The following is a 12,172-nucleotide window of genomic DNA, read 5'->3' as shown; positions in this document are numbered from 1 at the left end:
TATCAGCTAAAGTCCCATTTTCAACTGCCATTAACACATCCTTAACCACTCTACTTGAAATGTTATTTGTCAGTAATGGAATACAATAGTGTCCCGACTGTGTAAATTGTAAGTCCACCGTCTTTCCAAAAACTGTTGCCGTATCCTATTCCATATCCAGTTTCATGTGTGCTTTCTTCATCGACGGTCTGCTCAGAAGCAAAGGTATCTCACTTGATACAACATCCGTGCTAATGAAATGATTCACTCCGGCAATATTGCAAGGGATCACCACTCTTTTCAGCGACTTCAGAGTATTATCATCCCCAAACCTGAAACTTGTGGAACTTTCAAATTCCTTAACCTTGTTACGATTTTCAGCATTCAAAGAGTCCAGGTAACATTTTAACCAGCCAATTCCACACACAGTAGATGTGCAGCCACTGTCCAATACAGCACAGTTGAAGGATTCTGCAACCAACACCCTCATTACCGGCGTAAAACTGCTCGTCAATAGGACAATGCCTTCTTTCTGGTCACTATCTTTTTCCTCTTCTGACTCTTCCGTGTCGTGTGTCGCTTCAAACACTATCATAATGAGTTGGACAGTTGAAAGCATAATGGTATTGAGAGTCACATCGAAAACATCGATTTATCATGCCCCGTGCATTTCTGGGGTTTATCTTCCTATTGTAGGTTCTAACTGGGTTTCTGTCTTCATAATTTCCTTGTCTCGGTCTCCTTCTATAGTCTTGAGCCCTGTTCGTAGCCATACGATTTTGCCATCCTGTTAGTAGTGTATCTTCCATATTCTGCCTTATTGCAGGCTGACCTACTTGGGTCATCAGAGCCATCGGAATCAAAATTTTCCCCAGAAACATTTGTAAAGCTTTTGTCATCTGTTCGAATAAGGTATCCTTATCAGTAAACTGAACTCCTCTGTCAAAACCAGGAACCTATCCATGTTGCTCACTCTAGCACAGTCAAGTAATTTAACATAAATGAGACAACTAATTGCAATGTCTCTTAACCCATTACTTAACAGCCACCACCTAGTTTTATTCTTTTCGGTTTTAATTGCTGAATATTTTTTCTAAAAAGTCACATATTTTAAATGATTGTTTTTACTTTGGATGAAGAGACGGAAAAGAGATATTTGTCTCTCTTTTGCTGTGGTTGGTTTTAACATTGAATTCACCCATTCTAATTTACATTTCTCTTAATTCTTGTGCTGTTAATGTCACAATCCTTCAGTCTGATTGATTGAGCAGATTGCGTGTCCTGTTCTCACGGGTCCTGGGTTCCCATTTTCTCTTATTGCGACTTTGAGATTACATTTTTAGTAACTTGCGCAACATATTATTGTGATTAACAAGGAAAGGCTAACTGCAGACATTGTTAGATGCACTCTCAAAGTATGGCCCTTTGAATCATACCATAGCAAAGATACAATTGTTCACATGTAAGCATTGATATACACATGTCCTTTGTACATACCATGCAAATTGAGTCTTGAGGTGAAACACAAGAAGTGTCTATTACCCCATTATTAATAATACAATTAGTCACATCTGGATTTTCAGATAATCATGTGGTTAATAGCTGATGTGTTGAACAAGTGGCATTATGCATCCATTTCTCTCCTGAAGTTTGCATAGAGAAATAGATGGTTCAAAATTTGAAACCTCTCACATGATGGAAAGTGATACTTTGTGAAATGAAGCACATCACATTAATGGAATCACTCATGTCAGTAAATGCCCTTTTAACATGCACTTCTCATCTGCCTCTTAAGAGCGATGTTGCCATTCGCCAGATGATCCAGAGATTAAAGCAGTTAGATTTCAGCGAATTGCAACCATATCTAGTGCAGGTAGTCCTCATCTTTACGATGTTCAAATCATGACAATGGCACTTGCAACATTTATAAATTGACCGCCTGCTTCGTATTTACATCGTCTGTTTCAATTTCCGGCGCACGCCAGTGAGGCAGCTTAAATATTCATTTGTGCGCATTGACGTTCTGCACTGGCCATGTCCATGACTCGAGATACTCGGTTGCTGTTCAAGACATTTTTACATTGTGAATCTTTGTCTTTCCAAATTTTTACTTAAAATTTATGTTTTTATAATACTTTTTAAAATAATGAATTGAGTTATTTTGTTGAAAATAGGGTATCAGGCCTTGGTTCAGGAATCAATCCCCGGTTTATGACATTGTTCTTGTGGGAAAATCATTTTTGACTTAAGGTGCTGTTTTTAGGAACCAATAGTGTTGGAAATCTGAGGACTCGCTGTAAAGTATAACAAGCTATATGCTTATGCTTGTTTGAAAGCATTTATTGACTTCATGTTGGCAAGAATGTGGGGATTTCTCATTTGACTCCATGTTCTGTTACTTGGTTGAGAGGTATTTATGTTTGGGTTTTTCTTTTCTCACAGGACTAAGTTCAGGACGTGTTGTGAAAGTCCCAGCAGGCGATCTGTACCGTGTAGTTGGAACTCCAGTCAGCATTCCCTGCAACGTTAGTGAATATCAAGGGCCAGCTGAACAAAACTTTGATTGGATTGTGTTAAATGGGGGAGCGAAAAATCTTGTCAGCACGTTGGAACCCGAATTTTCTGATGCCGAATACAAGGATAAAATCCTGAAGAAGGCGATTTGGGTGGAGAGACTTAGTGACAACTCTGTTGAGCTGCGTTTCAAGAGTGTACAATTTGAAGATGCTGGGAAATATGAGTGCCAGACACCTAGCACAGATGAAAATAGTTCTGGAAATTATAAGGACAGTGTGACTTTGAGGGGTAAGCTTTGCAAATGGTACATTAACTGCTATTACCATTAATTCATTTTAAGTGGATGCGTATGTCACATGACTACATATCACTGATCCTACTTGTATCTGCTTTCTCACTATTTATAATTTAGGGCAAAATAAGTTCACCGTTTCCAATTTTCTCCCTCCTCCACTTAAGTTGCTGCCTGATACTGGGATATGCTTTTGCATGTTCAGGCAGCTTACTTTATCTCACCCAAGTAGCTATCGTTTTAATGTGAAGATCTTGGCCACGAATGATCAGTTCAACTGCGGAAGCCACTCAACTGAGCATATTCTTATCTTTACTTGTCTCATACACCTGCATAAGCACACAGCTCTCTGATGGCAGTTCCTGACAATTGATCAGAAAAAAGGAACACTGGGGTCTGTCTTCTATTATCCCCAACCTCCCACCCCACCCAACTCCCTGTATCAAGGCAGGAGTACTGTTGTTAATTGCTGTGTCCCTACTCTTTTCCTGACTAAGGTTAGTTAAATTGGCAAGGCCCAGAAATGGAACTCTTGTCTTTCTGGTCTGTATTTGCTCATTATGTCATGCATGTATGATTAGCTATTTTCGTTGGATAGAAATGCTGGCAGATCTGCTGAGTTTTTCCAGCGCCCTCTGTTCTTTTGTTATTTTTCTGGTGCATTTTTGAATTAAGAAATTTTAGCCATTAACTTAACCAGTGCCACATGCCTTTTACACTGTCTCTGGCTTAAAAGGTTGTGACCAGAAACCATTAGAAGTATGTCATCTATTTCACTGTACCACTTACTAGTGCACTGAGGTTAAATTCTAATAGGGATAGTAAAACATGCAATCTGTTCCTCACCAAAATCCATCGAATCCTGACAGTGCAGAAGGAGGCCGTTCGCCATCAAGTCTGCACTGACCCTCTGGGACGCTGTCTAGGCTCACTCCCCCTGCCCTTTCCCCGTCACCCTGTGCATTGATCATGGCCAATCCACCTAAACTGCACATGTTTTGAACACGTGAGGGGCAATTTAGCATAGCCAATTCACCAAAAATAAGTGAGACTTTATAAAATTATGTGCAAGGACCAGATTCTCGCAGCGTTTTGAATATATATTGTCATTCCTCCTTGAGTCACAGCATCTTCAGTTATTACTCCCTACATCCTACTATAACAATCTTTATTGTCACAAGTAGACTTACATTAACACTGCAATGAAGTTACTGTGAAAAGCCCCTTGTTGCCACATTCTGCCGCCTGTTCAGGTACACAGAGGGAGAGTTCAGAATGTCCAAATGACCTAACAGCACGTCTTTCGGGGCTTGTGGGAGGAAACCGGAGCACCCAGAGGGAACCCACGCCGACACAGGAAGACTCTGCACAGACAGTAAGCCAAGCCGGGAATTGAATCTCAGACCCTGGAGCTGTGAAGCAACAGTGCTAACCACTGTGCTACCGTGCCACCCATGTATGTGGGGGATTGTCAGTCGCAGAGCAGATCACACAATCCCAGATGTGTCTCGGACGATCTGGTGCTGTTATGGCTGTCTTGCTAGGAGTTTATCGATGCAATTCATAGCTTCCATTCCAGAGTTGATGACCATCTGTCTGTGGTCATCTTTCAGCAGTTTAGCTGCAGATCTTTCTTGGACAACGACAGGGTGATCTGCAATACTTCACAAATTACCTTCATTGTGTTGCTTGTATACTTCTTCAACTTTCCATCTTCAAAAAAATGTTCATGATTTGCAGCAGTTCTTTGTCCTTGCATAGATTTTCAGATGAATGTTCAGCACCTGAGATTCAGTGGCTTACCTATCCACAGGGGTATTTGTTGCTCCTTTACTCATCCAATCACTAATTCTCTCTACACCCCCTCCTTATGGTGGCACAGTGGTTAACACTGCTGCCTCGCAGCACCAGGGACCGGGGTCAATTCTGGCCTTGGTGACTGTGTGGAGTTTGCACATTCTCTGTGTCTGTATGGGTTTCTAGCTAAGGATGTGTGGATTAAGTGGATTGGCCGTGCTAAAATTACCCCTTAGTGTCCAGGGATGTGCAGATTAAGTGGGGGTACGGGGATAGGGTGGGGGAGCGTCTGGTTGGGTGCTCTATCATAGGGTTGGTGCAGACTCGATGGGCTGAACGGCCTCCTTCTGCACTGTAGGGATTCTATTCTATTCCATTTCTTCTTCCCCGAGTGGAATATCTGAGCAATTAGTTAGGTACCATTGAGGCTTGTGTGGGAGTTGTTGAAATGGTGTTGCAACACATTTGCACAGAGCAAGATGCCACCAATAGCAAAATGTTGAATGACGAGTTAACCTGGTGGTGGCTGCTGAGGGGTTAGTGTTTACTGGAGCATCAAAGAAAAGTGCAGCACAGGAAAAAGCCCTTCAGCCCTCCAAGCCTGTGCCGATCATGATGCCCTAACTTTAGAAATAAACCTTCTGCCCTTACTCCATCCGTATCCCTCTATTTCTCCCTATTCATGTACCCATCCAGATGCATCTTAAATATAGCTAATGTGCCTGCTTCCACCACATTGTCTGGCAGCGCGTTCCAGGCACCCACCACTCTGTGTGGAAAAACTTACCTCGCACATCTCCCTTAAACTTTCCCCCTCTCACCTTGAACCTGTGCCCCCTTGTAATTGAGACTTCCACCCTTGGAAAAAGCCTCTGACTATCCATCCTGTCTATGCCTCTCATAATTTTGTAGACCTCCATCGGGTCTCCCCTCAAGCTCCGTCTTTCCAATGGAAACAATCCTAGTTTATTCAACCTCTCCTCGTTGCCAACATCGAGGTGAACCTTCTTTGCACTCTCTCCAAAGCTTCCACGTCCTTCTGATAATGTGGTGACCAGAACTGCACGCAGTACTCCAATGCAGCCTAACCAAGGTGCAACATGAGTTCACAACTCCTGTACTCAATGTCCCAGCTGATGAAGGCAAGCATGCCATATGCCTTCTTAATCACCTTGGCCACCTGTGTTGCCACTTTTGGGAAACTGTGGACCTGCACACCCAGATCACTCTACATTCTTGTTCCTAAGGGTTCTGCCATTTACAGTATAATTCATACCTAGATTTGATCCTCCAAAATGCATCACCTTGCATTTGTCCAGATTATACTCCATCTGCCATATCTGTGCCCAAGTCTTCAATTTATCTATATCCTGTTGTATCCTCGGCACTATCAGCAACTCCGCCAATCTTCGTGTCATTCGCAAATTTACTAATCAGACTACCCACATTTTCCTCCAGATCATTTATATATACTACAAAGAACAGAGGTCCAGTACTGATCCCTGTGGAACACCACTAGCTACAGATCTCCATTCTGAAAAACACTCTTTCATCGCCCTGCCTTCTATAACCAAGCCAGTTCTGTATCCATTTACCAAGCCCAACCTGAATTCCATGTGATTTTAGTTTTTGCGCCAGTCTGCTATGTGGGATCTTGTCAAACGCCTTACTAAATTACAGCCTTTCTCTCATCAATTTTCTTTCTCATTTCTTATAAAAACTCAAATCAAGTTGGTGAGGCATGACCTTCATACAAAACCATGCTGCCTGTCACTAACTAGTCCATTTTCCTCCAAATGTGCATATATCCTCAGTATCTTTTCTAAAAGCTTCCCCACCACTGATGTCAGGCTCACCGGCCAATAAATTGCTGGATTATCCCTGCTTTCTTTCTTAAACAAGGGAACGTTTGGCTATTCTTCGTCCTCTGGAACCATGCCTGTGGTCAAAGAGGATGTGAAGATATCTGTCAAAGCCACAGCTATTTCTCCCCTTGCCTCCCGCAGTAACCTGGGATAGATCACATCCAGCTCGGGGGATTTGACTGCCTTAATACAATTTAGGATACTGAACATTTCCTCATTTGATATATTGACGTTCTCAATGAGCGTTCATACACCTATCCCTGACCTCCATATCCATCATGTCCCTCTCCCTGGTGAATACCGATATAAAGTACTCATTAAGGATTTCACCCACTTCCTGTCGTTCCACACACAATGTCTTCCATTGTCCTTGAGTGAGTCTACTCTTTCTCTTGCTTCCCTGTTGCTCCTAATGGATGCACAAAAGGCCTTGGGACTCTCCTTGGCCATGTTTGCTAAAGACATTTCATGACCTCTTTTAGCCCTCCTAATTCCACGTTTAAGTTCCTTCCTATTTTCACTGTAATCAAAGGCTTTGCCATTTTTTTAGGGCGTCCCAGCTCCATTTCAATCTCTTGCATGCACCCACAGACAGGGTTTACACAGTTTAAGCTCTTTTGTGAAAGATGGCATTTTTAACACTGCACGACACTCTCAGTATTGCACTGAAGAGTCAGTTCAGGTTATAATCTTGAAATTGGGTTTGAATTCACAACTTTCTTTCACTGGTCAATGCACTCCCATTGCACCAGTGCTAACACTTCGGGTTTAGAACTCTGGAATGGGTGATAATCACCCTGCGCTGACTCTAAAATACTTAATTAGAATTCTGTTCATTGTTATACTTCACTGATTATGGTTTTCTTTTACATTTTCAATTTTGAAACTATTTGGATTGCTGTAGTTTGCTTATATGATTTGATTCTGGTGTGCTGTAATTTAAAGAAAATGATAATTGGTGAAAATTGCAGAGAATTGGAGTGGCATGTGGCGCAGTGGTTAGCACTGGGACTACGGCGCTGAGGACCTGGGTTTGAATCCCGGCCCTGGGTCACTGTCCGTGTGGAGTTTGCACATTCTCCCCGTGTCTGCGTGGGTTTCACCCCCACAACCCAAAGATGTGTAGGTTAGGTGGATTGGCCACGCCGTAGTCCCAGTGCTAACCACTGCACCACATGCCCCTTAATTGGAAAAAAATAATTGGGTACTCTTTTTAAAAAAAAAAAAAAAAAAAAAAAATTTAAATTGCGTAGAATCGAATAACAAGATTCAAAATGACAATGTGATTGAAGCAGAGGGTTTCTGCCTGCATTAAGCAGGAAAGTGAACTGTCGCTCTTCAGTTGTATAGTGTAGCGATGGTGAAACCATAATAACTTCAAATTATGTTGTGCTTTTAAAGGATGGTAGAAAAGACAGCCTCCTTCAGTGCGTACATGGCTGAGCATTGATTGCTGGAGGTTTCATGTTAATAACTGAATGAATTGTGAAGTATTTCTGCCCTGTAATGTCTCACAGTTACTGACACTAGGCTTTGTTGCCACATGTCAGTTTTGGCATTCTAAACAATCTATCTGATATCCTTGCAAATGCTGTCTAGGTCCTGGGAAGCTGCCAGTTCCCATAATCAGTTTAGTCATGTAGAATGGTTCTTTGTAAGTGAGTTCAGAAACGTGTAATCAATGAAGTCTGTAAAGTGTTCGTGGAAGCTTTCTGTTTCAGTCCCTACATTCCAGGGTACAAAGTGCAAAAATAGAGGTGCAGTTCAACTTCTCCAGCTCATTGGTTAAACCTCATTAGAACATTCTGGTCAGCCTCGGGTGCTTTACTTCAGGAATCTCCCAAGGTGGTTTTAACTACAAAAGGCAAACTAGAGAAACTGAGGCATTTTAGACCGAGAAGGAATTTTTTTCAAAGAAAAGTGCAGGTGGGGCGCAAGTGATGAGATAACTGGGGACAATCAATTTCCACTGGCTGGTGCATTGGTAACGAGATGACACATTTAAAGAATTTTGCCAAAATGGAAACCCGTGGCTAGGAATTTTTTGGATGCATTTAAGCTAATGGACGTGGAATGTCTTGCCCGAAACTAGATGGATCTGAATCATCACAAAGGGAATATCCCTTCAAAGTACATAATATTATCTCAGTTATACTCATCCACATATATTCTATCAAATAATAAAACAATTCCATTGGTATTTACTCCGACATTTGTATTCGGACGATTTTTAAACTCCACCACTAAAATCTGTATTGAAAAGAATTCCCCCTTTCCACAGAAAAAGTTTGAACTGAAACTTGTGTCGAGTGTATGAAACAGAAGGTGTTATTGAGCGAGATCAAGGCCTGAGTTTACTTTTTCTTTAAGCTTCCTAGCATTTTCGTTTCATTAGTAATCCTGATGCATTCCTTCATCAAACAGTGATCCCAGATGGACTGACTTTATTGTCTGAAAAATCGAGAAGTGTAAAGTCCACGAGTTACACCCAAGGGAAGACTCTGGAACTTCAGTGTGTCGCAAAGACAATTTCGTCTGTTCCCACTCATCTCTCTGTAACGTGGCAGTTAAAGGTAAATGACAGTCTGACTAAGGACGTCCTGTCGTTCACTGAAGGTCACTGGTTTCAGCCTGGTGATTTGTATGAAAATATGTATCAGAGTGGTGATATTAGAATGGGGATGGAGGAAAATGGCATCTTCAAATTGATAATCACCCACTTGCGACCTGAGGACGAGGGCGTTTACTCCTGTGTAGCGGCAGAATGGGTCAAAGAAGATGGCTCCAACTGGAAAAAAATCCAAGAAAAAACTACAGACATTGCAATGGTCACAGTGCAACAATTAGGTATGTTATTCTCAGCAAATAATTTGATTGTACGTTGATTAAACCTTCATGCAAATATTATTGAATGACTCTTCCCAGGATAGAGGGTGGTTTAAATGCAATTGCTGGCATAAGCATTAAAAACCGCATTTAAATCCAATATTTAATTTCAGCAAGCTGTTCAACCGTGGGTATTATCTGAGCAGTATCTTGAGTAAATCAGGCTAAAAAAGAAATCCATGGAATACAGGGTTGCGCGGCAAGAGACATAGGATACAAAAGCTGAAATGTAATGCATGGATATAAAATATTTACTAAGGTTACGGTTTTGTGTTCTACCCTATAAGGATGTTTAAGAAATAGAGGGCCCGGTAATGTTTTTGAAATTAAGGTAATGGACAGAATCGGTAGAAACATGCTATTTCCAACGTTGAGGGATCTAGAACGAGGGGGAATAATAGTAGTAGTAATCGCTTATTGTCACAAGTAGGCTTCAATGAAGTTACTGTGAAAAGCCCCTGGCTAATAGGTGCAAGATTAAAATAAGTAGGTAGTTGCGAGTAGGAAAATATGTTTCACAGAGGGGTGTAAATCCCTGGGAGGTACTACTGGAACTGATGGTTGAATCAATATGGTTGGCCAATACGTGCCTCTGAACAGCTCAATTAAAAATAAGATTCAGTAAGTGGTTAATAGAAAGGGTTTCTTTATTCTTTCAAGGATGTGGGTATGATTGGTAAGGCCAGCATTTGTTGACCATCCCTAATTGCCCTTGAACTGAGTGGCTTGTGAGGCCATTTCAGAGGGCAATTAGGAGTCAAACACATTGCTGTGGGTCTGGAATCACATGAAGGCCAGAGCAGGGAAAAACAGCAGATTTCCTTCCCTAAAGGGCATTCGTGAACCAGATGGGCTTTTACAGCAATCGATGATGGTTGTCATGGTCACCATTATTGAGACTCACGTTAATTTCCAGATTTATTGAATGCAAATTCTGCCAGCTGCTGTGGTGGGAATTGAACCCATGTCTCTAGAGCATGTGTTTGGGCCTCTGGATCACGAGTCCAATTACATTATCACTGGCGCTTTGACAAAGAGTCATCGGACTCGAAACGTCAGCTCTTTTCTCTCCCTACAGATGCTGCCAAACCTGCTGAGATTTTCCAGCATTTTCTCTTTCGTCATTATCACTATGCTACAGCCTCCCCTGCTTATAAGAACAGAGGAGGCACTATGGACTAGCGGGTGATATGAATTAACCTTATGTAAACTAACAGTTTCTTGCGTGAATATTTCTGAGACTGAGCTGAGGAACATGATGAGTCACTTACCTCATGGCTGATTCATCCGTCTGCTACAATGTTCTTTAGTCAGAATGGGCAAGTTCAGGTAATTGTTGAAGTTTGGAATACTCTTGTGGCAAACCTTGTTAAAGAATATAATGTGTTTGTTATAGCCCAGATCCTACAAGTCTCTACAATGGGAGGGACCCACACTTTAAACAAAGGTGATGAGATTGATCTCCTCTGCAGTGTAACAGGAGTTGAAGACGTGGCAGTCGAAGTGAGCTGGCATTTCAGCACATCTGCAACAGTTCATCCTCTGAGCGATAATGTTTTAGTGCACGTGAACCGTGTGGCAGTGGTGAACAATACAAATTTTGTCACATTGAGCAGGATTAATGGTACCGATTACCAACTGAGAGTGCAACAGATTGATGAAACAGACAATGGACATTATTACTGTACAGCCTCTGCCTGGATCCAGTCTACCAATGGGACTTGGGACAAAGTAGCGGAGAGAATATCCAATCCTGTCGGTATCATTGTTGGTCTTTTAGGTAATTAAATTCTTCAATGTTTTACAAGTGCTATAGCAATTAAGTCCAGTACATATGAAGTTAGAGCATTTACAAAAAATATCTTTGTATCTCATGACATCTGCCTGCTTTGGAACATGTATTAACAATATTGAAATAGAATTGCGCCTAATTAAGCTATTTATATAAAGCTGACTCAAAATAGCTGTCTTTTTGTGAAGGATGGTAGTTGCAAGTATTCACACTGTAATTTAGCACTGCTGCCTCACGGCGCCGAATACCTGGGTTCGATCCCGGCCCTGGGTCGCTGTCCGTGTGAAGTTTTCACATTCTCCCCGTGTCTGCGTGGCTCTCAACCTCAACCCCAATATGTGCAGGCTAGGTGGATAGGCCATGCTAAATTGCCCGTAGTGTCCAAAGGTTAGGTGGGGTTGCTAGGTTGCGGGGAGGGGGTGGGTGTGTGGGTTTAAGTGGGGTGCTCTTTCAAGGGTTAGTGTAGGCTCGATAGGCCAAATGGCCTCCTTCTGCACTGTAAATTATAGCCTCCTTCTGCACTGTAAATTCTATGATCTATGACCATTGAATCTCTTGCTTCTGTCTATCCTGGCCTCAATTATCTGATTGCTGGGCAAGAGTCCCACAGGATCCAAATAAAGACCCACTTCTGTGCTTGCCCAACTTCTGCTTGGCGATGTTGATGTGAGAGCTTGACCTTAAATAGTTAAATGAGTTAAAATGGCCCATGCTGCCTGCCTCCAAATCAGGTTTTTATCGTGCAAATCCGTTGTTGAGGCCTGAACTGACTTCAAAGTAAAAATGTCTCCTCCAGGACTTTTCTCACTCCAGAAGATTCAAAAATGCGAGCATAAGAAGCCCTTTTGGCCTCCACCATTCAATATGATCATGCCTGATCTTTCACTTGAACTCCTCCTTTCCGCCCGCTCTCATATCCCTTGATTTCTCCATCTTTTTTGGGGGGGAGATGATCCAAATCTCACTCCTCCTGTTGCTGCAGGATGCAAATCATCTCCTGTCGCACCATCTTCACATCAACCCCTGCTTTCCCTGCTTTATGGC

General features: G+C 42.1%; 1 protein-coding gene across 2 annotated transcripts in view; it reads left to right on the top strand.

Moving 5' to 3' along the window:
* Window positions 1-12,172, top strand: part of LOC140427922 (prostaglandin F2 receptor negative regulator-like) — a 214,082-nt gene that overhangs the window by 179,372 nt on the left and 22,538 nt on the right. For both annotated transcript variants that reach the window (XM_072513783.1, XM_072513784.1), the window contains exons 2-4: window positions 2,422-2,784; window positions 8,875-9,297; window positions 10,733-11,116. In XM_072513783.1, coding sequence (XP_072369884.1) covers window positions 2,422-2,784; window positions 8,875-9,297; window positions 10,733-11,116 — 1,170 coding nt within the window. The remainder of the gene's footprint in view (window positions 1-2,421; window positions 2,785-8,874; window positions 9,298-10,732; window positions 11,117-12,172) is intronic.

This window comes from Scyliorhinus torazame, chromosome 8 (assembly GCF_047496885.1).
Source record: "Scyliorhinus torazame isolate Kashiwa2021f chromosome 8, sScyTor2.1, whole genome shotgun sequence".
NCBI classification, from domain to species: Eukaryota; Metazoa; Chordata; class Chondrichthyes; order Carcharhiniformes; family Scyliorhinidae; genus Scyliorhinus; species Scyliorhinus torazame.
This window is presented reverse-complemented; position numbering and strand designations above follow the sequence as displayed.